This window comes from Pogoniulus pusillus, chromosome 15, assembly GCF_015220805.1.
Source record: "Pogoniulus pusillus isolate bPogPus1 chromosome 15, bPogPus1.pri, whole genome shotgun sequence".
Lineage (NCBI taxonomy): Eukaryota > Metazoa > Chordata > Aves > Piciformes > Lybiidae > Pogoniulus > Pogoniulus pusillus.
Window position 1 is genome coordinate 20,310 of NC_087278.1, and position 25,781 is coordinate 46,090.

Here is a 25,781-nt window from a genome sequence, read left to right on the forward strand (position 1 = left end):
AGTCCCTTCCAGGCCACCCCAACTACCTTTCACCTCCTCACACTACCTTTCCACTCCCCTGCCAGTCTCTTCCCAGTCCCCTCCCAGGCACTCACAATCCATTCCAGATCCCTTCCCATTCCTTTCCAATCCCCTCCCACTCTACCTCCTTCTTCTTCTTCTTCTTCTTCTTCCCATCAGTCCCTCCCATTCCCTTCCCTGCCACCTCTCAGGCCCCTTCCCAGTCCCACCCAATCCCCACAGTCCCCTCCCACTTCTGCTCCTTCCCAGGTCCCTTCAGATCCCTTCCCACACCATCCCACTCCCTCCCAGTCCATTCCAATGCCCTCTCAGGCTCCTCCCGGTCCTTCCCCGTTCCTCTCAATTCCACCCACTCTCTCCAATCCTCTCCCAGTCCCTCCCAGTCTCTCACAATCCCACTCCAGTCCTACACAATCCCTCCTGGTCCCCTCCCAGTCTCTCAATCCCATTCCAGTCCTTTCCCAACACATCCCACTCCCCTCCCAGCCCTTTCCAATCTCCTCCCAATCCCCTATCAGTCCCACACAGCCCCACCCAATCCTTCCCAGTCCATCCAACTAGCTCCCAGTATATCCCAGTCTCCTTCCAGTCCCCTCACACTCCCTCTCAATACTCTCCCAGGGCCTTCCAGGCCACCCCAACTACCTTTCACACCCTCACACTGCCTTCCCATTCCCCTCCCAGTATCTTCCCTGTCCACTCCCACTCTGGCTCAGTCCCCCCCAGTCACTCACAATCCATTCCAGATCCCTTCCCATTCCCTCCCAATGCCCTCCTACTCCAGCCCAGTGCATCCCATTCCTCCACCAGTTCCCAACAGTTCCTCCCATTACCATCCCTGTCCCTCCCAGACCCATTCTCCTCACTGCCACCTCTCAGTCTCCTTCCCAGTCCCATCCCAGTCTCTCATAATCCCACTCCAGCCATTTCCCAGTACATCCCACTCCCCTCCCAGACCTTCTCTGTCCCTTCCACTCCTCTGTCATTTTTCTCCCAGTCCTAATCCAGTCCTTACCAGGTCCACCTCAGTCCCCTCCCAGTCTCAGTCCAACTCCAGTCCCTCCCAATCTCTCCCAGTTCCTCTCAATCCACTCCCAGTCCCACCCAGCCTCACCCAATCCTTCCCAGTCCATCCCACTAGCTCCCAGTACATCCCAATCCCTTCCAATCCCCTCCCACTCTGGCTCAGTGCCCTCCCAGTCACTCATAATCCATTCCAGACCCCATCACATTCCCTCCCAATCCCCTCCCACTCCCTCCAAGCCCAGCCCATTCCTTTCTAACTTCCCATCAGTCTCTCCCATTCCCCTCCCTGCCCCATCCCACTACCTCACAGTCCCATTCCCCTCCCTGGCACCTCTCAGGCCCCTTCCCAGTCCCCTCCCAGTTCAGCTCAGTTGTTTCCAGTCCCACCCACTCTCTCTCAGCCCCCTCCCAGTCCCAGCCCAGTCTCTCACAATCCAATTCCACTCCTTTCCCAGGACATCCCACTCCCCTCCCTGTCCTTTTCAGTCCCTTCCACATCTTTCCCAGTTCCCTCACAGTCATCTCCTAGTCCCTCCCAGTCTCAGTCCAGTCGTCATCAGGTCCATCCCAGTCTCTCCCAGTCCCTCCCAAGCCCCTATCAGTCCCACCCAGCCCTCCCCCAATCCTTCCCAGTCCATCCCACAGTCTCCCAGTATATCCCAGTCCCCTTCCAGTCCTTTCCCATTCCCTCCCATTTCTCCACAAGTTCCCATGAGTCCCTCACAATCTCCTCCCTATCCCATCCCAGTACCTCCCAGTCCCACTTCCCTCCCTGCCACCTCTCAGGCCCCTTCCCAGTCCCATCCAATCCCTCACAGTCCCCTCCCAGTTCCACTATTCCCAGTCCATCCCACTCCCAGTCTCCTCCCGGTCCTTCCCAGTTCCTTTGAATCCCACCCACTCCCTACAACCCCCTCCCAGTCCCACCCCAGTCTCTTTCAATCCCATCCCACTCCTTTCCCAGTACATCCCAGTCCCCTCCCACTTCTTCTCAGTACCCTCCAGGCCTCTCCCAATCCAATCCTCACCAGTCCCTTCCCAGTCCATCCCAATCCCCTCCTAGTCCCTTCCAGTGCCCTCCAACTACCTTTCACACCCTCCCACTACCTTTCCACTCCCCTCCCACTCTGGCCCAGTCCCCTCCCAGTCCCAATCCATTCCAAACCCCTTCCCATTCCCCCCAGTCCTCTCCCTGGCCCAGTCCCCTCCCTGCCACCTCTCAGTCCCCTCTCAGTCCTCCTCAGTCCCTTCCAGGCCTATCCCAGTTCCCTCACAGTCCTCTCCCAGTACCTCCCAGTCCAAATCCAGTCCTTACCAGGTCCATCCCGGTCCCTTCCCAGTCCCATTCCAGTCCTCTCCCATTTCCTTCCAATCCTCTATCACTCCCACCCAGCCCCCTCCCAATCCTTCCCAGTCCATCCCTCTAGCTCCCAGTCTATCCCAATCCCTTCCCAGTCTCCTCCCACTCTCTCACAATCCATTCCAGATGCCCTCCCAGGCCATCTCATTCCTCTCCCACTTCCCATCAGTCCCTCCCATTCCCCTCCCTGTCCCATCCCAGGACCTCCCAGTCCCATTCCCCTCTCTGACAGCTCTCTGTCCCCTTCCCAATCCCTCCCAGTCCCCTCACTCCTTCCCAGATCCCTTCCCAGCCCAGCCCACTCTCAGTCCATCCCAGACTCTTCCAGTTCCTCTGAATCCCACTCACTCCCTCCCAATCCCCTCTCAGTTCCATCCCAGTCTCACAATCCCATTCCAGGCCTTTCCCAGTACATCCCAGTCCTTCTCAGACCCTTCCAGGCCTCTCCTAATACCCTCCCAGTCCTCTCCCAGTCCCAATCCAGTCTTTAACCAGGTCCAACCCATTCCCCTCCCATTCTCTCTCTGGCCTTCCCCCCCCTTCCCAGTTCCACACCAGTTCCTCCCAGTCCATCCCATTGCCCTCTCAGTCCCTTCGCAGTACCTCCCAGTCCCATACCCCTCCATGCCACCTCAGTCCCCTTCCCAGTCCATCCCAGTCCCCTCGAGTCTCTCCCAGATCCCTTCCCAGTCCATCCAACTCTCTCCCAGTTCCTCTGAATCCCACCCACTCCCTCACAATCCCATTCCACTCCTTTCCCAGTACTTTCACATTCCCAGTCCTTCCCAGTCCCTTCCAGGCCCATCCCAGTTCTCTCACAGTCCTAATCCAGTTCTTGCCAGGTCCATCCCAGTCCCCTCCCAGTCTCTCCCAGTCCTTTCCCAGTTCTCTATCACTCCCACCCAGTCCTCTCCCAATCCTTCCCAGTCTATCCTACTGGCTCCCAGTATACCCCAGTCCCCTTCCAGTCCCCTCCATCAGCTCCCAATCCCCATCACTCTCTCCCAGTCCCTCCAAATCCCCTCCCAGTCCCTTCCCACTGCCTCCCAGTCCCTCATCCTTTCCCACTTCCCTCCCACTACCTCTCAGTCTCCTCCCACTCCTCGCCAGTCACTCCCAATCCCATCCCACTCCCCATCTGCCCCTCCTGTTCCTCTCCATGGCTCTCCCAGTCACTCACAATCACTCCCAGTCCCTCATCAATCCCTTCCCACTCCATCCCACTCCCTCCCAGTCTCCTCCCAATCCCTCCCAGTTCCTCTGAATCCCCCCCCAGTCTAGCCTGGTCCCCTCCTAGTCCTTCTCAGTGTCTCCCAAACCCCTCCCAGTCTGGCTTAGTCTCTCCAAGTCCCTCCCAGACCATCCCATTCCTCTTCCAGTTCCAAGTAGTCCCTCGCAATCCCCTCCCAGTCTCTCCCAATCCCTCCCAGTCACTCATTTATTCCTTCCCACTCCACCCCAGTCCCTCCCAGTCTCTCTGAATTCCTCCTACTCTCTCCCAATCCCTTCCAGTCCCTCCCAGTCTCTCCAAACTCATTCCACATCCCCTCTCACTCTCTCCCAATCCCTTCCAGTCCATCCCAGTACCCTCCCATTTCCTCCCAGTCCCCAACAGTCCCACCCAGCTCCCTCCCAGTCCATTCCTCTACCTCCCAGTATATCCCATTCCCCTTCCAGTCCCCTCCAGGAACTCCCAATCCCCTATCACTCTCTCCCAGTCCCTCTGCAGGCTTCCCACTCCCTCCCAGTTCTTCTCAGTGCCTCCCAAACCCCTCCCAGCCTGGCTCAGTCTCAGCCTCTCCAAGTCCTTTCCCAGTCCCTCCAAGTCCATCCCATTCCTCTCCCTGTTCCCATCAGTCCCTCCCATTCCCCTTCCTGTCCCATCCCAGGACTTCCCAGTCCCATTCCCTTCCCTGACACCTCTCACTCCCATTCCAGTCCATCCCACTCCGTCCCAGTCCATCCCAGTCTCTTGCAATCCCCCCAGAGCCTTTCCCAATACCCTCCCATGCCAAATTCCCTCTCAGTCTCTTCCAATTCTTTCTGATCCCTTCCAGATGCCTTCCCACTCCCTCCCATTGCCAGTCCAGTCCCCTCTCAGTCCAGCCCAGTCTCTCTCAGTCCTTCCCAGTCCCCTTCCAGTCCCATCCAGCCCCTCACAATCCCTCCCTGTCCATTCCACTATCTCCCAGTATATCCCAGTCTCCTTCCAGTCCCCTCAGTAACTCCCAATCCCCTATCACTCTCTCTCCCAGTCCCTCCAATTCCCCTCCCAGCCCCTTCCCAGTCCCTTCCCACTACCTCCCAGGCCTTCCCCATCCCGATCCCTTCAGGCCATCCCTGATGCCTTCCCAGACCCCTCCCTCTCCTCCCAATCCCTCCCAGTCACTCTCAGTTCCACTGAATCCCTCTCACTGCCTCCCAAACACCTCCCAGTCTGGCTCAGTCTCTCTCAGCCTCTCCAAGTCCCTTCCCAGTCCCTCCCATTCCACTCCCAGTTCCCATCAGTCCCTCCAAATCCCCTCACAGGCCCTTCCCAGTCCATCCCACTCCTCCCACTCAATCCCAATGCCCTCCCAGTCTCCTCCCAATCCCAGTCTCTCCCACTTCCACTATCCATCCCAATCCCTCCCAGTCTGGCCCTGTCCTCTCCCAGTTCCCTCCCAATTGCCTTCATTCCCATTCCTGTCCTTTCCTCCTCCATCCCATTCCCCTCCCAGCCCCTCCCCAGTCCATCCCAGTCTCTCTCAGTCCCAGTCCCTTCCAGTCCTCTCCCATTTCCTCCCAACCCCTTCAGCCCTACCCATTCCCCTCCCAGTCACTCACATTCCCTCCCAGTCCCTCATGCATCCCTTCCCACTCCATCCCAATGCCCTCCCAGACTCCTCCCAATCCCTCCTGGTGTCTCCCAGTCCCTCTGGACCCCTCCCAGCCGGGCAGCAGAAAGGCAGCAGCAGGAGCACATCCCAGCAGTAAAAGGATGTTAAATCCACCCCGACACAGGCACACAAAAGCCTCTGCAGGCAGCACAGCCTCGGCCCCTAGCCCAGCCCCTGCTCAGCTGCCCTGGCACCGCTGCCTCTGGGGCTCCACTGCCATCAGCCCAGAGCCAAGCTGCAAAGGCTGCACTGCACCAGCACCAACTGCACTGCGGCACAGGCTGCTGGCACAGCTGCCTCTCTGCCCAAGCACAGCCCTGAGCAGCAAGTGGCACAGCTGCACAAGTGACCTGCTTTGGCCAGCACAGCAACGAGGCCCAGGCAGCTCTGCCTTCTGGCTGCCACCTCCTGCACAGTGCCACCAGAGTGCCCCTGAGGGGAACAGCTCCCCGAGGGAGACCTTAGCTGCAGCAGCACTGCCCAGCAGCCTCTCCAGGGCAGAGGCCTCTCCCCACACCTGAACACCCCCTTCAGTTTTCACTCCCTCACACCCTGAGCTTCTCCTCTGCAACCATCAGCACACTGAAAGGTCTAAGAGAAGGCTTTAAGCAAGGCTGGCACTTGGCAGCAACTCACCACAGACACATTTCTGCCCCCACAGCCACAGGAAATCCATTTCTGAACCAGCTGCAAGCAGCAATTGCATTTCAAACAGCTCCACGGCCTGGTACCAAAGCATCCCACCCTGCCAGGGCTTGGGGCTGAGGCTGAGTGCAAATCTGCAGCTGGGCTGGGGCAAAGCAGTTCAGCTCCCTGCAAAAAGAGAGAACAAACACAGCAGAGAACTCTCACCCAGGCACAAACAACAGAGACAGAAAGAGGGAGGCAACCTCCAGAGGACCCCAGGCCAACTTAGATGCCCACAATGCCCCTTCTGATGCCCCTGAACCCTGCTGCATCACCCCAGGCCCATTTTACCTGTCCCCAGACCCTTTTGAGGGCCCCCAGGCTCACTGCAGATGAGCCCAGAAGCCTCTAGCACAGCCCCAGACCTTTTTAGAGACCCCAGAACCCCTCTACACACTCACCGATCTCCCTTAGGTGCCTCCAGACCCACTTTAGATCCAGCCCCACCGCTTTAGATGCCCCCAGACCACTTTACATGTCCCCAAAAGACCTCTTGATACTCACAGACCCATTTTAGATACCCCCAGATCCCCTTTGGCCCCCTCAGAATCCCCTTAGGAGCCCCCAGATGGCCTTTAGCTGCCTCCAAAGCCCCTTCAGACGCCACTCAAGCCCCTCAGCAGCACCTGGCAGCAAGCAGCACCTTGCCAGGTCCCTCTCAACTCCTTCAGGACCCTGCAGAGGTACCCTTGGAGCACCAAAGGGCTTCCCCCAGAGACCCCCCAGACACCTCTGTATGACCCCAGAACCCTTTAGATGCCCCCAGATCCCACTTTGATACCCCCACACTCACCTCACATGTACACAGACCCCTGCACAGGCTTACAGACCCTTTTTGGGGAGCCCAGAACCCCTCCAGATGCTCCCAGACTCCCTACACAAGCACCCAGATCCTCTGTGTCACCCCCAAAGGCCTCTGCACACCCTCAGACTGCCCTGACACCCCGCAGGGGGCATGGCTGCAGGTCCCAGACCCTCAGGGGACACTGAAACACAGAGCAAGACCTCCCTAAACCCTGGGGCACCCCAAACTCGACACCTCACAGCTCCACAGACGAGCCCAGATACTGTGAGGGCTTTGCAGAGAGCCCCAAACCTCACTGAGAGCATCCCCAGCTCCTCTGGGATCCTCCAGACACCCCCAGGAGCCCCCAGGGGAAGACTGAGAGGCCTCACAGCCCCCTCGGGTACCCACAAACCCCATTCTGATGCCCCCAGGCCCCTTCAGATGCCCCCAAAAGGCCTTTCGATAGCCCCCAGACCCCCTTGTCGCTCCCAAAACCCCTTCAGACACCCCCGGCTCACCTGCAGGTGCCGGCAGGGCAGTGGCTGGCAGGTCCAGGCTTGGACACTGAACACCAGAGGGGCACAGCCCCAAATCCTCAGCTCCCCAAGCCCCGAGACTGCACAGCAGAGCCCACGGACTGTGGGGACCCCACAGAGACCCCTAAAGAGCTCACCGAGAGCCACTCAGATCCCGCCCGAATCCTGCGGCGCCCACAGAGGCCACACAGCTCCAGAGACCCTGCCCAGCTCCTCTGGGACCATCGGAGCCCACAGGGGACACCCAGAAGCTTACAGGCGCCTCCATGCGCCCCGCAGCCCTTGGGACGCTGCCAGACCCACTCCAGGGGCCCGCACAGCCCCTCCCGAGGGGCGGCAACGCTGAGCGGCCTGGGAAGCAGCTCCGCCGGGCCCCGCTCAGAGCGACACAGAAAACTCACCACGCACTAAGGACAATCCCTGCGGCACTGCTACGGACACTCACCGGCACTGCAAAGCCCTCCTCGGCCCGGCCCGGCCCGGCCCCGCTGCCGCTCCACGCCGCTGCCGCCGCAGCCTTCCCCCCGCAGGCCTCTCAGCACGGCCCCGGCCCCGCATGCGTAACGAGGCGGCAGAGCAGGACGCATGCGCCAGCTCCGCACCCCGCACAGCGACCCAACGCATGCGCGCAGCGCTCACTGCTGCCACCCTGTGCTTAACTGCCGGCACTGCAGCACCCTGGGGACCGTGCTCGCTGCTGCCACCCTGTGTTTAATTGTCGGCACTGCAGTTCGCTGGGGACCGTGATCGCTGCTGCCACCCTGTGTTTAATTGTCGGCACTGCAGTTCGCTGTGGACCGTGCTCCATAGCAACAAGCCGCGACACGGCGCATGCGCGAACCTCCATAGCGACGGGGGGCGGCGCCGCGAACCGCCATAGCAACGGGGGGCGGGGCCGCGGCACGGCGCATGCGCGAAACTCCATAGCAACCGGGGGCGGGGCCGCGAACCTCCATAGCAACGGGGGGCGGGGCCGCGGCACGGCGCATGCGCGAACCTCCATAGCAACCGGGGGCGGGGCCGCGAACCTCTATAGCAACGGGGGCGGGGCCGTGGCACGGCGCATGCGCGAAACTCCATAGCAACCGGGGGCGGCGCCGCGAACCCCCATAGCAACTGGGGCGGGGCCGTGGCACGGCGCATGCGCGAAACTCCATAGCAACCGGGGGCGGGGCCGCGAACCTCCATAGCAACGGGGGGCGGGGCCGCGGCACGGCGCATGCGCGAAACTCCATAGCAACCGGGGGCGGGGCCGCGAACCTCTATAGCAACGGGGGCGGGGCCGCGGCACGGCGCATGCGCGAAACTCCATAGCAACCGGGGGCGGCGCCGCGAACCCCCATAGCAACTGGGGCGGGGCCGTTGCACGGCGCATGCGCGAAACTCCATAGCAACCGGGGGCGGGGCCGCGGACCTCCATAGCAACGGGGGGCGGGGCCGCGGCACGGCGCATGCGCGAACCTCCATAGCAACCGGGGGCGGGGCCGCGAACCTCCATAGCACCGGGGGGCGGGGCCGCGGCACGGCGCATGCGCGAAACTCCATAGCAACCGGGGGCGGGACCGCGAACCCCCATAGCAACGGGGGGCAGGGCCGCGGCAGAGCGCATGCGCGAAACTCCATAGCAACCGGGGGCGGCGCCGCGGACCTCCATAGCAACGGGGGGCGGGGCCGCGGCCCTCCATAGCAACGGGGGGCGGGGTCGCGGCACGGCGCATGCGCGAAACTCCATAGCAACCGGGGGCGGGGCCGCGGACCTCCATAGCAACGGGGGGCGGGGCCGCGGCACGGCGCATGCGCGAAACTCCATAGCAACCGGGGGCGGGGCCGCGGACCTCCATAGCAACGGGGGGCGGGGCCGCGCTCCATAGCAACGGGGGCGGGGGCGCGGCACGGCGCATGCGCGAAACTCCATAGCAACCGGGGGCGGGGCCGCGAACCTCCATAGCAACGGGGGGCGGGGCCGCGGCACCGCGCATGCGCGAAACTCCATAGCAACCGGGGGCGGCGCCGCGAACTTCCATAGCAACGGGGGGGGGGGGCGCGGCAGAGCGCATGCGCGAAACTCCATAGCAACCGGGTCGGCAGCGCGAACCTCCATAGCAACGAGGGGCGGGGCCGCGGCACCGCGCATGCGCGAAACTCCATAGCAACGGGGGGCGGGGCCGCGGCACGGCGCATGCGCGAACCTCCATAGCAACCGGGGGCGGGGCCGCGAACCTCCATAGCAACGGGGGGGGGGCGCGGCAGAGCGCATGCGCGAAACTCCATAGCAACCGGGTCGGCAGCGCGAGCCTCCATAGCAACGAGGGGCGGGGCCGCGGCACCGCGCATGCGCGAAACTCCATAGCAACGGGGGGCGGGGCCGCGGACCTCCCTAGCAACGGGGGGCGGGGCCGCGCTCCATAGCAACGGGGGCGGGGCCGAGGCACGGCGCATGCGCGAAACTCCATAGGAATGGGGGGAGGGGCCGCGAACCTCCCTAGCAACGGGGGCGGGGCCGCGGCACGGCGCATGCGTGAAACTCCATAGCAACGTGGGGCGGCACGGCGCATGCGCGAAACTTCCTAGCAACGGGGGCGGGGCCGCGGTACCGCACATGCGCCAAGGTCCCTAGCAATAATATGCCCCCCGAGCGCCGGCCCGCCCCCGGTGCCTGCCGCTTTTATCTCCTCACTCCAGTACTTACAAATCCAAACCAGTTCTCAGCTCTCCCTCCCACCTCTCACCTTCCCCTCCTCTCCTCCCCTCCCCTCAGCTTTCAGCCACTTCAATCGTGCACGGCCTTTAGAGATGAGGCAGGAAAAGGGGGGACCGCCGCGGCTGAGGAACTGCAGTGTGGACAAGCAAACACACGGTGGCAGCACTGAGTACCGGCGCCACACCGCACGCCGCTCTGCAACTGCAGTACCCACGAGCAAACACAGGGGGGCAGCACAGACAACCGAGAGCGCCTCTGCGCCCGGCCGGGGGCAGCGCCTTCAGCCCAGCGCCGCTCTGCCTATTGGCTTTGCCAACAGCACACCGCACGCAAGGCACAGCCCACGCTCTGCCACTCCTACACACTCAGTTTATAGGCACAGCTCTCAACTCCAGCTGGGGCTACTCAGGACTTCCTTGATTCTACTCTTGAGGGCTTTATAGACAGCAGAGGAGACACAGGGGGAGCTGCTGACACCAGAATTAAGGCCGTTCTGCAGGAGCTAGAGGAAAATCAGAGCTCTTCTCCAGGAGCACCTCCCACGAACGCAGTCTGCAGTGTGTTTTAATCCTCTCCAAGGATTCTCAGGCCCTTCAAACGTGCAGGGCTGCAAGCACTCTTGCAAGGGAGGCTGCCGCCACCCCTCACTCTGCTGCATCACCACAGCCCACACCTCCCCTGTGGCATCAGGCAAGCAAAGACAGAGACAAGGACAGCTGACAGGGTCTGCTCCTTCTTCTCCACCCAAGCCAGGGACATCCTTCTGCCTAACTTTTGCACCTTGGGCACACGGCTGCGCCCCGGCTGCTTTTCTCTTCTATCAGAGCTGCCGCACAGGGCTGCAGCTCCCACCCTCTCGCATGCCCCCCAACATTTACTACCCTGACATCGCCCTGCAGGCCCTGCACTTATCACTGGCAGCCACGACTCTCTGCTGCCTCTTGCTCTCATGCATTAAACCATGGGATGCTTCCAGCTCTCAGAACCTCTGCCACTCAGGTCCTTTCTGGGGGCACTGCAAGAAAAGAGAGACAAAGGTTATTGCTGCCCAACAGCTCCACTAAGAGCCCAGGCACTCTCGGACAGGCAGCCACAGGCACCTCCCCCACGAGCTGACAGCAGACACCACTGCAGCTGCGTGTCCTCAGGACCTGAGCAACCCTGGCCGTTACTGGCAGCCCTGGGGAATTATGTGCAAATGGGAGGTCACTGGGCATTACTGGGAGCCCTGGGAAAGGCTTTGGGAATTACGGGGAGCACAATGAGGGACTGGGGGACACTGAGTATTACTGAGAGGACCGGGAGATATCGGCTCTTACTGGCAGCACTGACAGAGCTGCACCTTGAGCTCGGGTGAAGAGAGAAGAGCAGAGCCTGGCAACTGTCCTCATCCCCGCTGAGTCTGCAGGCTTTGCTCTGCACAGAGCTGCTATTCTGATGGAAATTACACCCTAGCCCTGCCTGTCTCTGCTTTGTAGACATTCATCACAGCCTTAGTGGAGAGCTGCAGAACAGTCTTGTCTGCTTAGCTGTCATCTGTTTGACTCATCATATTTAAGAGTATGAACTTTAATTTTTAAATTGCAGTTAATTAGACAAAAGTCTTCACAGGGGCACTTTAATTTGCTAGTACTTTTTGTTGTTTGAGCCTTGCATTCTTAGTTTTAGCTGAGAGAGTTGTGAGTCCCGAGCAACAATCCCTGTCCTGCTCCTGCTGGTCACACTATGGCTGATCCAGGCCAGGATGCTGTTTGCCTTCTTGGCCACCTGGGCACACCCTGGCCAATCTTCACCTCCTGTTATCCAGCACCCCCTGGTCTTTCTCTACTGGTCAATTTCCAGCCTCTCTGCCCCCAGCCCAGATCATTCATGGAGTTGTTGTGACCCAAGTGCAGGATCCAGCACTTGGCCTTGTTGAATCTCATCCCACTGGTCCTCAGCCCATAGATCCAGCATGGCCATGTTCCTCTGCAGAGCACCCATGAGATAGTCACCCTGTATGTAGATGTCTATCTCCAGAAACAAGTGCATATTTTACACTACTTTTTAACCAGCCTAAAGGCTTCTAAATCTTAACGTTTACCACCTAGCCAGAAAAGTTCCCAAGCCAGTGTAGATCTTATTTTAGGTATCTAGAGAGGGCTCCTAGTAAATGCAATTCTGCATATAACCTTCATCTGTATTTCAACATCATCTAATCCAATTTTTTTCTTAAAAAGCCAGAGATGTTAAAAGTGTCAGCTGCACAAAACAGCCCAACTCAGTTTCAAGCTGCCCTGCAGTTTTACCTCACTTAAACAGCTGCCACATGTATTTCTGGCTTAGCTTGACACCTATTACCTGTATTCAATCCTAAAATTTACAGTATTGAAAACAAATTTCTCTTCTGTGAAATCATGGAAGTGGACAAAACATTACATGGACAATTTTTCAATATAATCTACCGGCACTTATTTACACATCACAGAGGAAGGAACCCAGAACCTAACCAGTGACTTTTTCTTCATTTTCAAAAAAATGCATCACTGTCACATCCTGCCTGTACTGAAAAATGTTTTGATCCACAAAGCCTAGTGGAATGCTCTTTGTTAATTCTTATTGCTCTCCTGTATTTGTCAACAGGTCCAGTGGTTCAACTGGTTCTTAGGGTCTGGAGAACATGTCAGCTGAGGGAACTGGGGTTTGTTTAGTCTTGAGAAGAGGCTGAGGAAAGACTTCATTACTCTCCACAGCTTCCCAAAAGGAGGCTGAAGTCAGGTGAGGGCTGGTCTCTGTGACAGGAGAGGAAATGGTCTCAAACTGCACCAGTGAAGGCTTGAGTTGTACATCAGACAAAACTTCTTCCCTGAAAGGGTTCTCAGACTAGGAGAGGCTGCTCCAGAAGGTGCTTGAGTCCTCATCCCTGGAGGTGGTTCAGAGGCACAGATGTAGTGGTGAGGGACACGGTTCAGCACCAGACTTGGCATTTAGAGAAGAGTTGGACTGGGTGGTCTTACAGGTCTTTTCCAACCAAACCAATTCTATGACTGCATGCTCGGAGAGCTACCTGGCTCTGTATTAGCCTTTACCAGTTTTCCTCTGTAAAATGAAGACTTGACAAAGGATTTGTAAATTTTGCTACATAGCAACACACATAAAAGCACTCAAAATTAGCCTGTCTGCCTTGAAGTATCTTCATGAGCTCAGTGAAGAGCAAAAGGCTGCCGCCCTTTCTTACCTACTGCTACCAATGCTCACTTCAGAATCTGTACCTAGCAGTAACCATGACGACATCCATATTTTCTGTCAGCTTTATTGATAAAATAAGTTTATTGTACAGTACACAATTCTAGCCGTAAGTCCTCAAGCCATCTGCATTACAAAAATAACAGGTATGCAATGAAAAATAGTCACTCCACACACAGTGAAGGTTCTTTAAAATCCTGAAGTGATCAGGTCAGGGGAATGAAAGGGGAGATCTATCAAACATGAAGGCTAGAAGTAGATAAATTAAGTCTTTCTTTTTTTTTAATTTACAAAAATAAAGACTAACCAAGCGTTATTTCATAATAGAGCAACCTTAAAAAACTGCCAGACTAACAACCCTTCTCTGCTCTACAGCACTGGCAGCTGCATTTGAAAGGCAAACCAGAAACTCAGCCATGAAACTGCATTCAGTATTAAAAGGATATAAATGCCTCTGAGATCAGTCTATTGCTGAAAAGATACTTCTAAAGAAAACAAACTTCATCAACAGAGCCCAACATTTGCAACAACAAAACACTCCATGACTAACAAAGTGGTGCTCCTTAGAGATCACCAGTTTGCAAGCTACAGTAGAAATGCAAAACTCAAATTACAGAACCACTGGCAAAGTTTTACAGACAGTAACAGCAGATGAGTATATTTTGTGACTGAGCTAAAATGTTCCCCAAAGAATTCCCCCATGGACGTTTAGGAAGGTTGCAAATGGTAAAGAATGTCCTCGATAGATTCTTAAGCCTATAAACAAGCCAAGATGCTCTGGAAAGAGAAGTAGCAGCTTCTCCATTTCCAAAAACTGGTGTGAAGCTTTGTAGAATTTGATTCCTTTATATTCTCTCAACAGCATTGCCTGTCATATATATTAACTGAAAACTAGTATTTAGTGTCTCTGCTAAACACTATGGCATCAGCTAACAGTAACAGAACAACAGCTGTTCACTGGGAACAAAAATCCACCCATACACTTGTTGTGTATTCACCCTGAGCCAATGGAAGCTATGCTGAGTCAAAGCAAAGTGTACTTTAAACTGGCACACTAAGAAGTGCACCCTGCTTTGTTCTTTTTGCATTATTGCAAGCGAAAATCAAATTTTATTAAGCAGTGGCTTATTTCAGAATTGGAGTTCAACTGATTTTACTAAGAAAGTTAAACAGATAACATATGCAGTTGTGGGTGGTGTTTGCAGAACTACACTTTTCTATGGCTGAAGGCTCACCGAGTCTGCTTTCCAAGTGAAGAACATGTGAACATGCTAGACAAGAAGTGATGATACACATCAAAAGTAAGTTCTGCCTGCCTTCACCAAGAAGTGGTAGTCTGACAAAATAAAAGCCAAATGTCATTTTGCTCCCCCTTACCTGCAATGCCATCTTGTGCAGTGCCTGTCCTATCTGCATATGATAAGAGCTGTGTGATCCAGGAAAGCCAACTCCCTTCACTTCCCCAAGGACTAATGTGAGCAGCTTGTTCTGTCAGTACTGAACTTCTGAAGCTGTTGTATACCAAAACGTTTTCTAGTGCAAACATTACACATCCCTGAAACTGACCTAAAAAACTTCTTGATGACTAGTACTAAAAATAAAAAAAATTAAGAGCACTGATTGCAGGCACACAGGTTGCCAGCTTTTCTCCTTCCTGCCTGCCTTTGTGCCTCCATCCCTATAACTACCTCTCTGCTGTTGCTCTTTGGGTGCTCTCAAATTGCTGGCTCCCAGCCAGGAATTTGATCAGGAAATCAGGGAAGAAGTAGATGGGATTCATGTGGCTCCTTACCTGTAGAGATCTGACTTGATTTTCTCTCATAAAAGCTAAGTCAGAGTTATACTGTGCTACCTGTGTTCTGCAGAACAATAAAGTGGGAGAAGCTCTTTCCATGTTTTGAAGACTCTAAGAGTCCCCTTCAGTTTAAAAACCAAGCCACTCCAAATACTGAACAACTGCAGAAGCATTGCTATGCACTGTTTAAACAATCAGCTTCATAGCTGAACACAACACACGGTCGGTATCCAAACAACAGAAACCCTTCAGTTTTATGCTGCCTATGTACCCTTTCCTTTAAACAGGCTTGTTGCAAAATGAGTATCAAAAATTCAATGAAAGGAAAAAACACAAAAAGTATGTTCATAAGTTACTGCTTATTAGCCAGGGGTAAGACTTTAAATCCCACCTTTATACTACAGGTGCACTGAAACTTTGTATGAACAATAATTTCGATAAATAACAGGAAATCTTGTGGTTTTTCTGTAAAATGACTTCATATAAAATTAACTTCAGCAAGTGCATTAATCCATTTGCAGCTGAAGTCAGATCTATGGCAATTAATCTATCACTAAAGTTTTAGTAGACCAGTTTTATTTTACAGAGTGTAAAAGCCACTAAACTGGAATTCAAGACGCATGAGCTTGCTGGTGCCCTATTTAGTAACAAGTGCTTGACAAGTGACCCCTGATACTTCATTTGTAAAGTGTGCAATTGAAGCTTCTTGACTTCCAATCTTCAGCTTTTCCTCAGGCTCAGATCACTGCTCGTTACTAGCCCTGACAGAGATGTGCTCTCTGATGCATCTTCTTTCTTGAGGTTAAGAAATGACTCTCTAGTTATTTGAAGAATTTCTCTCAAGCCTTTGTTTTCCTGCTGTAACCAAAGAAAGAAAAAGACATATAACAGAACTCCAGAAAGATGTCAAGATGACTACATTAATAACCTCCTTTCTACTTCAAAGAGATGGCTAAGGAAAAACACACTGATTTCCAGCCAGGTAATGCCATGCTGTCTCCTAAAACCAAACCCCAAATGTTCACCTGGCCATCAAGCATTAATAAAAATGCTCAAACTACAAAGGCAGGTACAAAAAGGGTAATTAAGTTAAAGGGCTGCATTTCAGGAAATCTCTTCTTTCCACTCACCCTGTCCCATAATGAATTGCTTTGATTGCACTTTAAGAACAATACTGTTGATTCTCCAATACGAAGCAACTGAAAATCATCCTACAGGCAAACCTCCAAAAAACTGTAACAATTATTAATATTTAAAAGCCAAAAGGTGTGGGTATTATTATTTGCATCCTAGCACTTTACTAGGATGAATCAGAGCCTTCAGAAAGGATGAAGCTTAAGACAGTAGTATATAAATGCAAATCCCTGATTTCTGGTGATGAAGTATCACCTATGCAAGTCTTAAGAGTAAGCTACAGTGGGAAAAACTACTACTAGAGTACTCCAAGAAGAAATGCCTACCAGAACAGCACCATGAGTGCCTGATACAGTAACTGAGCAAAGACAATGTGGTTAACACTTGCTCCCTTGTTCTTTGTGGCATTGCTGGGTTGACTGCACTTACCTCCAGCTGAATGATGCGCTCCTGCTCTTTGCAGCCATGCCTCTCATCAATTTCAATGGCTTTTCTCATCACTGCTGCCATTTCTGTGATTTGGTCCACATGCACTTGCAGCTCCTAAGACATGAAAATGAAATGAGGGCAGCTTTAGCTAATAGATTTTCTGCATTATTAGAAGTGAGTGAAGCATTTTAACTGCTGTGCCACTGAAAAATGTGAATATAGACTCAAATTCCAGCAAACAATCACAGAATGGTTTGGGTTGGAAGAGGCCTCCAAAGGTCATCTAGTCCAACACCCCTGCAGTGAGAAGGGACACTGCAGAAAATCAGGTTGTCCTCTTTAGAACTTCACAGCATGGACAGTCACTGATGTCCTGCTCATTTAAATAAGCATAGTTTGCCATACAGCAATCTCTCTCATCTGAATTTTACATCAAAATATGCTTAAATTATTGTCCTCTTTGTCTTCCAAACAGCTACAAGTTAGCAATGTGCTTGCTCTGGCAAGACCTTTCTGTGTTGCAGTAACTGATGCGTATAATCTTGGGCACCACAAAGACTAAGCATGTGACATTCTTCCCATTTGTTTCAGACCTCTACCAGCTCACGGCAGACATCTACCTCCTGAAAAAGCAGTTCAAGTGGTCATCCTTACTACATCACATCTAATGTCACTTACATGTCTGTCCTTTGCTCTTTTTTACATACTTCTGCTTGACTCCACTTCCAAATACAGCTCATCTGGAGCCTAGAGTTCAGAGGTCTTTGCCCTTGCTGAGTTTTATGAAAAACTTCAGTGTCCTGACCAACTTCTGTGTCTCATCACTAATGACAGTAGGCTCCTTCCACATTATCAATAAGTAACCACTGCATCTCACTGGAAGATTCATGGAGGAAGAAAGAGGAGGAGTTTGCTTTGCTTTTGTTCTGTGCCACTACCAGGAGTGGGATGACAGGAGCCATTAACATAGGCATAAGCACCTTTGCAAAGAAGCTGGATTTTAGATAATCTTCACTGTTTGCAGAGAAGTGATCTCCTACCTGGACTTTGTTGGTTAAGGTGATGGTTTCTTTTCTCACTGCTCACTAACAGATCAAGAGACTACGCATTTAGCATGTGTTCCTATACAGCTAAGCCAAATATTTCAATCGTATTTCCAGAAGCTTTTATTTTTATATTGTCTCTCTGTCAATTTGTCTCCTAATCCAACTCTGACATGACAACATGTCCATGTGTGACCTGACCTTTGGGCAAACTTCACAACAGTTCCTAGCCAATATTGGAAAAAGAAGAACATTAAGACTGAAACAAAATAACAGTAAGGACTAAAGTGAAATCCTAGCTTTAAATTGTGAGTTTATCTCAAGGTTCATACATCTAGCAGATGATCAGCTTGACCTTAAACTACCAGATATTATTAAACCACCACAAAGAATTGCCTCACTTGGAATTACAAATTTTATGTGACACAAACAAATATACTTTATTAAAACAAACATCAGCCATTTCCAGCCTTTCCCCTTTGACAAAGCTATGCTTCAGCATTAACTACACACAGCAGCAAGAGTGTGAGGGAAGAACTTAGAATCAGAGAATACTGAATTGTTTTGGTTGAAAAGGACCTTTAAGATCATCAAATCCAACTTGCTGTAAATCTTCATTTCCCTCCCAGTTTCCAGTGATATGATTAGATGAAATATTACTCACTTTTTCAACCAAAACATAGCTGATAAAGGAAGCTGTGGTCAGAGGTAACAGAATGAGTTGGTGAGGATGTATGCTCAAAAAGGATTGGGAAGGAGTTAGTGGGTTTTAGACATACTGCTGTCCTCCCTACTTGCTATTCTGCCATCCTTAGTGGCCCCTTGCTCAGTATGATTTAGGGCCTGTTCTGAGCTCAGATGCTAATACAAGAACTAACACAAGATCACGCTTTGGAAAATAGATATGCAAATCTTAGAAGTTGTAATACTCAAGAATGCACTTAAAATTGCTTCTTTGTGAAGAGGGCCTCAAATATCTATGGACACTCTCTGTATTTCTATCCTTTTTGTTTGCCATATACTACTGCAGAGCAATTCAAGTGCCACACTTAGATGAGGGCCCTTTCTACCAACACACACTTTTCTCTTGCATAAACAGTGATAAACAGCATTGCTTTTTTTCAAATGAGATGCCTATTGATCTACAGATATCAATTATTTTGTAATAATCTTTTGTAAATAGGAAATAAAGTTAATAGCTGGCACTTGGGAAAAGAGCAGGTACTGGTAACAGAGAGATGAACTCCTTAGTTGTGGTGTATTTTTTCTAGTTGCAACTTCATGCGAAGGCTGATCATAAGAGTAAATAATGAAATTCCAGAAATCATGTCAAGTTAAGAGTGATAAATCCTCCTCATCAGGTATTCTTGTGGGATCAAATTTAACCAAAACATTGAAGTCTAAATCTGCTGTTTAAACAACAGTGGTTTATTTATCTATTTAATTTTACCTCATGCTTTTAATCCCTAGAAGTGTTCCTAAAGGAAATTTCAAAATCCATCTCAGGGTGGATATAATTTTACTCTCGTCTTGGTTCTCCTTAGGCTGTAAGACGTGGTTGTACTCTAAGCTAAAGCTAACTTCCTTTGAGAACTCATTTTCTAAGAGTTTGTTAGACATGTAGCTCTAATCCAACATTTTTTTTTCATACTAATATAAGCAATTCCATTGGTTCCAGCAGCTCTAACTACATGCACACAATTTTGTAGAGATAAGTATTGAATCCTTAAACCATGTTTTCTCAGTACACAGCCCCAAGCTCTGCTTTGCTGGCTTAGATTGCCGAGGTCAAAGATTATTAAACACTTAAAAGAAATGCTTGTCTACACAGTTACACTGTTCTGTAGTCCTCATGTTTCATTTAAAATGCAACAGTTAATCAGAAATCTCCTGTTTAGATCCATTAGTGACCTAGAATAATGAATTTTCCTGAAAAGATATTAAAAACAAAAATATATGTTACGCTTAATGAAGCTGCAAAATATAGCTACAGAAATGCTGCTTAACAGCCCTTTGCTTTTCTAGTTTCCAAGACACTTCGAGCATCCCAGGCTGCTCAGCAATCCTGACTGGTACAGAAACAAGAATCAAGGGCTGAAACAGGAAAGGAAAAGTCTATGTTCAGTTGTTCATTATTCAAAAAGGCTTTTAAAACATTCTTTTTAATTTACAGTTTTTAAGGAAGAAAACCATATTTCCATTTGAATTTAAAAAGCTTCCTACTCTCTCCCGTGAGCACAGGTTTACTTATTATTTGTTGAGGTCACAAATGTAACTTAAAGCCAGCCTACACGTCTGAACACCACTAAGGTCTGTGGCATCTGAAATATAGGGCAGTTGTCTTAAAGACTGCAGCCAAACAAAAGTAACCTAACTAGATAAAGCAATGGAAATGCCACTTGCTAAAAACTTAAATAAATGAGAAGCTAGTAAGGTTGACTTGCTTGACTGATCAAGCTTTCTGTTTGCATTTCATCGACTAGCTTATAAAAATTAGAACTCATTAGTACAATGATATAGAGACTGAGACAAAGTAAGCTTTGAACTGATCTGCTACAAACTAACTTCAGTGTTAACTAAAAACCACAAAGGCAAAAAAAAGTGACATTATTACCTCAGAATGTTGCTCTTTTAACTTCATTATTATACTTGGATCATCCTTTTTGCTCGCCATAAGCAGTCTAAACATCTGTTCTCTGTACTTGCTCATTATGAGTTCCAAAGCAGATTGATGCTCTTCAAGAGATGTGCGTAGTTCTAGCAACATAATTTTAAGTTCAGTTAACAGGAAAGAACTGAAACAAAATGCAGAATTTCTTCAGTTTGAAAAAACCCAAAACAAGCCCTTAATTCAATGTTCCCTTCTCCTTGCACCATAAAATCTCCACAGGCTCTCCAAATGTCTTCAGCGGTGAATGCCCTAGGAAAATTCTTGTTCAATGAGAAAGGGCTTTTGTCAACCTGACTGCCTGTTCGGTCCCTTTAGCTGATATAAGCTTTACCCTGGCGACTATAAGCAACACTGTACAAAAGGCAAAAAGATGCTTACAGATGTGTTTTAATTTGCAATAAATAGCAGTATAACAAGAGTTAAAATGCTTGTGTTAAAAAATATACTAAGTTGAGAGACAAATAACTCCTGAGGTAAGACAAGATTCAAATGAATCAAGATCACTGAACCCTCTGAATACACCTGTTAGAATACCTAAGACATTCCAGGATGAGCAGTATATTCTTATTGCACAGAACTCCAGAAAGAATTTCACCACTGCACTTACACTACAACCCGTCCTAAATGAGTTATTTTTAGCAGTGGGAAAATACATTTCCAAATAAGATACATACACAGTAGAATGAAATTATATCTGTCTCCTTACTTGTGCTGAATGTTAGGCAAGAACAACAAAAGTAATTTTCAGCAACTGTATTTCTATTAGTCCCAATAGCTGGATATTAGACTGCCTTATGAGTAGTTAAACGGACAAATTCAGATAAGCAGAAAAAAACCTTCTACAGCAATTTTTCTGAGAATAGATCAATGGTAGAAATCTCACTGATTCCAGTGATGAAGATGGGAACATTCAAAAGATAGAAAAATCATGTCTTACCTTTATTTTCCTGCTGCAGTTCTCTAATCTGTCTGTTTTCTTGTTGGATACCCATCACTAACGCAGACCGAGGGCGATGTCTCGCTACTTCATTGAGCTCCTGAATTTCTTCTTGGTACTAAAGAGAAGCGCAGAACAGCAATATTTGAGTAACTGAAAGCAAGCATTACTCCACAATTCACCAAGAACCAGTTTTACAGTCAAAGTCTGTAACCGATGAGATAATGCTTGCTTTCAAATAATAACATGAAAGAACAAAACCACTTCTGAAGGTGCTGTTAACATACTTCCCTTCAGAGAGACAAAAGCACCACCTTTGTTTTTAAAAAACTCATGCCTCAGATGTGCGTAGTGGACACTACCTGATCTTCTGTTAACGTATGCCAAATTCACCACCAAGTAATTAAAAACTGATATGCATTTGGTAAAGACAACCCATGAGGTATTAACCTCTAGATACTGACAGTGGCTTCTCAGTACCTTAAACCTCACAGTTGTAGGGGTGTCACATGGACCTGAATGAATAGATCCCAACTCTCCACAAATGCTCTCGATTTGGAGTTCTGAAGCCTCTGCATAACTAGTTTTTCCGGGCTGAAGCTCAAATAAAGCTTCATGTTAGAATGAAAATGATCACAAAAGCGCCTAGGAAATAACTTTGACAAAAAAGGAAACAGTGAAAGATAAAGTATTCTGAACAGAAAAAGAGCCTCTGCACATTTAAATGTGCATGCTGAAATTACATGACAAGTAGCACTTTACAGAAGAGCAAAAGATGACACCACACAGCATTTCCTACCAGTGTTCTTCCAATAAATGCTAGTTTTCAGTATTTAAGCTACAGTAACAGAGAAAGCTTCTTCACAGGATCAAACTAAATAAACAGCCTATTCTGGGATCATAATAACACCCATAATGAAAATACTTAGCATAGTAATAGAGGATTAACTGAATAGCATAACAATTCTACGTTGTACAGAAGCACACAAATGCAATTTTAAATTACACATTTATGAATTGTTCTTTTAATGAAGTAAACAAAGTTGGAAAACAAACCTGCTTCATCGCTTCAACCCGCTTGTTCAGAGCTGTAGTCTGTTCAATAAGCGCTTCTGCTGCATTGTCGTGTTCCCTTAGCCGCTCCACCAGTGCTTTTGCATCTGCCAAGGCCTTTTCAATTGTGCAACTCATTTCTGAAGATGAGAATTTTTTTTTTTAAGTCTAGAGCAGCTGAGTACAACCTTTCCCTCAGAACAAGAAAACACCAGATGTTTCGTTGTCTTTTGAGAGTGGAAAAAAAATTTATAATTTAAGACTATCCTAAAGTCTTCCTTTCTTTTTAATTGCTATTGAGACCACACATCAAAGTAAGGAAATGAAAAGCAGACTTGTTCTGAGGAGAGTACCAATAGACCAAGTGGAAAAGGAGGACTATGGTATACATGGGAACCAAGAGGTGCATGTCTGTCTTTAAGCAGCAGAGAACAAACCAAAATAACATTGCATTAACTGTTTCGTTTTTCAATATAAAAAAAAGTTAAAAGGAAGAAGGTAATGTGCCCTCCTACAAATCAGATATACTTCAAAATATTTGAGAAGCATAAATCCATCATAAAAGAGAATGCCAAAGGACTACAGTGGGCTCAAAGATTTTAAGACAGCAGAGAAGGAAAAGCTCAAGCTGACAGAGTAGCGAAAAATTCATAAGACTAAAGTCTTGTGTTTTACTTGGTGCGTATAAATGAACACAATCGTCACTGCATGGAACACAACATTGTAATTTTCAGGAGGACAGAAAAAGGCAGCAACATAGAAAAAAAAAGGATGGACTGCAGAGTCAAAACATCAGCCTTCTAATTATAACAGTTATTAGCATAAATTATCTATTGTTAGAATTGCTAAACTCACAAAATGCTTGCATGTACCAGCATTTCCAAAACACTGGCCTTTACACTCAATATTCTCATACTTGTGCTTGACAGATTAAGTTTCAATACCCAGATTTTTGATCCCAAGTTTTTTATTTTCTTTCAGCAAAACTTGCATTTTTTCCTACTGAAAAGGAAACCTACTTAAACCCTTTGAACAGCTCTTCAGCAATCAGACAGCAACAATAGAGGTTTATGAGAATTATGTGCCTTATTAATACAAGACTTCGTATTTGTTTCGGGAAACTTTCTAAGACACTAAAACAATCAACTAAATCCCTTTTTTTTTTTGCCAGATAGCATCATCTGAAGACATAATCAGCAAGCCTTTCCTGAGCTACAGGGAAAAGCCCCATTTGTTTCTAGTTGACACTGACTTTTCTAGGTACCTTTACAAATCTTAGTCTAGAATCTTTCAGAGAAGCATAAAGAAGTCCTCACATTTTCCTTGACTCACCTTTTCCCACTGTTATAGGCAGAAGTACAAGTAAGGGTATTTCGAACGTCAGAAGCTCTACCATCCCTCTCAAAAGATTTATAAACTGAGCAGGAGTATCTTGCTCTCTACATTACGGTACAGGAATACTAAGCAAGATGGAGTTTGCAAGGTTCTCTCTGAAGAGCTCTTACGCACCCACAACCACCCTTCGAGGTCTAGCCCTCTCAAAAGGATTTCAATCTGGCATCTTCATTAGCTGTTCCCACTGCTCTAAGAAAACCAAAACTTTTGTCTTGTCCTAAAACAAATCTAAATCCATGAGTTGTATCAGACATTTCAGGGAGGAAGCCCAAATTAAACAAACAGAATTGATTTTAAAATATTCTTATAGAATATAAGAAGAGTCCTGCTCTAGGCTGCCCAGAGAGGTTGTGGAGTCTCCTCTAGAGGCATTCCAAATCCACCTGGACGAGTTCTTGTGGGATTTACTCTAAGTGAACCTGCTCTAGCAGCAGGGTTGGACTGGATGATCTTCAGAGATCCCTTCCAACCCTTGACATTCTGTGAACAGTCTAAATTCTTTTTAAAGAGCATGAAAACTATAGTAGCTTAGCTTCACGATTCCTGAACTCCAGCTGCAACCTACGCCCAGGTGCCAATCTATTTGTTACTCTGCAATACTACCAGCAGAGTCAACAGGTAGCAAGAGCAACAACTCAATCAACAACGCAGCATTACTACTACGTAGTAATCTCCTGTCACTTCCTGCTATTTACTAATTGCTTTCATTGTCAAATTTGGATGTCCTTGGAATAAAAAAAAGCAACCAAACAAGCACAAACGCAAAAGATTTTTCCCAATTACGGCTTTCAGGTAGTTTTGTCTCTCACACACATTCCTAAGGAAAACCACATTTCTATGCAACTCAGTGCTTCGCTTCTTTTTCCTCTCCACCGTTAACTCCTTTGCGAGGCCAGGGGAAGGTAGTGGAGGACGGCGGAAGCTCGGCCGAGAACTGCCTCTCCACCCTCACCACCGCGACCACAGATGCTGGAAAACGTCAGTCGGGACTGTCGCGACACCGACACCTGCTATAACACGGCAGACACTTGCGGGCCTACGAGGGCTCACTCGCCCAAGCCGAAAGACAGGTTTGGCCCTGGCCCACCCCCGCCAGTAGCACTTTGTACAGGGATGAGGGCCAGACAACTCCTCCTCCTCCTTCGCACTGCTCATCATGGCCCAGCGGATCCCCACCAGTCCGTTGGGCGCTCGGTGGCAGCAGCACCCACAGTCTCTCCAACCCCTCTCCCCTCCATCGACTGCAAACACGCCCTGCTCCCTTCACCCCACTCACTCATGTCCGGCGTCTCCGGCAGCGCCGGGGCGGGGTAGAGCCCCAACCAGCCTACTGGCAAACGGCCGCAGCCCAGTAGGCGGAAGTGGAGAAGGGACGGAGCAGGTGCGTCCCCGCGAACGATAAGGGTAGGGAGGCGGTGAGACGATGGCAGCTGCGCCACCTGCCAGCAGCACCGGGCGAACGCCCACCCTACCCCAAGAGGACCCCTTTAACCACTGCCCGCTTCTCCCGAGAGGACCCCTTTAACCACTGCCCGCTTCTCCCGAGAGGACCCCTTTAACCACTGCCCGCTTCTCCCGAGAGGACCCCTTTAATCGCCGCCCACTTCTCCGGAGGGGACCCCTTTAATCGCCGCCCGCCTCCCCCGCTTCTCGCGAGAGGACGCCTTTAACCGCCGCCCGCCTCCCCCGCTTCTCGCGAGAGGACGCCGTACGCGCGGCCGTCCCAGCTGCCTATCGCGAGAGAGACGTCTCCGTCTCCCGCCGCTTCTTGCCTCCCCATTGGTCGCCTCCTCGTCCTGCGGCGCTTCCGCCGCCCGCTGCTCGTCACTGCGCGCCTGGCTTCGCGCTTGGCTCGGGTTGCCTCTCCGCGCCCCGGGGTGGTGTGCGTAGAGCGCAGCGGGTAGCTCGCCGCGCCCCGCGCCTAGGCGGAGGGCCGAGCGGTGCGTTTGGGACGCGGGCATGGGGGGTGAGTGAGCCCGGCAAGGCGCCGGGACTCGGGTGGCTACCGCTGCCGGGCGCGTTGAGGGGGAGGAGGGAAGAGGCGCTCCCCCCGCCAGCGCTGGGGGAGCCGTTGTGCCAGCGGCGTAAGTGGCCGGGCGGGG

At 50.4% G+C, this 25,781-nt stretch overlaps 1 protein-coding gene and 1 long non-coding RNA gene across 3 annotated transcripts in view; both read right to left on the minus strand.

Annotated features, from left to right (window-relative positions):
* The window catches only part of LOC135181625 (uncharacterized), a 28,568-nt gene extending 20,247 nt beyond the window's left edge, over positions 1-8,321 (minus strand). The window contains exons 1-2 of the long non-coding RNA XR_010304947.1: positions 7,742-8,321; positions 5,923-6,099 (exon numbers count right to left, since the gene is read on the minus strand). This is a non-coding gene — a long non-coding RNA (uncharacterized LOC135181625). The remainder of the gene's footprint in view (positions 1-5,922; positions 6,100-7,741) is intronic.
* Positions 8,322-13,273: 4,952 nt separating this feature from the next.
* On the minus strand, positions 13,274-25,291 carry FGFR1OP2 (FGFR1 oncogene partner 2). 2 transcript variants are annotated; one of them, XM_064154861.1, is made up of 6 exons: positions 24,956-25,291; positions 22,288-22,424; positions 21,232-21,349; positions 20,238-20,380; positions 16,581-16,694; positions 13,274-15,872 (listed from the first exon to the last, which is right to left on the minus strand). In XM_064154861.1, exons 1-6 carry the CDS (start codon positions 24,957-24,959, stop codon positions 15,738-15,740), a joined length of 651 nt encoding a protein of 216 aa, XP_064010931.1. In that variant the 5' UTR covers positions 24,960-25,291; the 3' UTR covers positions 13,274-15,737. The 2 variants fall into 2 exon arrangements, with proteins under 2 accessions (XP_064010931.1, XP_064010930.1); XM_064154860.1 differs by having other exon boundaries at positions 13,274-15,875.
* Between the last annotated feature and the right edge of the window lie 490 nt (positions 25,292-25,781).

What these genes read in the sequence shown, in the direction of transcription:
- FGFR1OP2 (XM_064154860.1), bottom strand. An exon ending in TAAAAGAGCAACATTCTGAG is followed by an intron (nt 16,695 to 20,237) that starts GTAATAATGTCA and finishes TTCATGTCTTAG; the next exon opens with GAGCTGCAAGTGCATGTGGA. An exon ending in AGCGCATCATTCAGCTGGAG is followed by an intron (nt 15,876 to 16,580) that starts GTAAGTGCAGTC and finishes CTTTGGTTACAG; the next exon opens with CAGGAAAACAAAGGCTTGAG.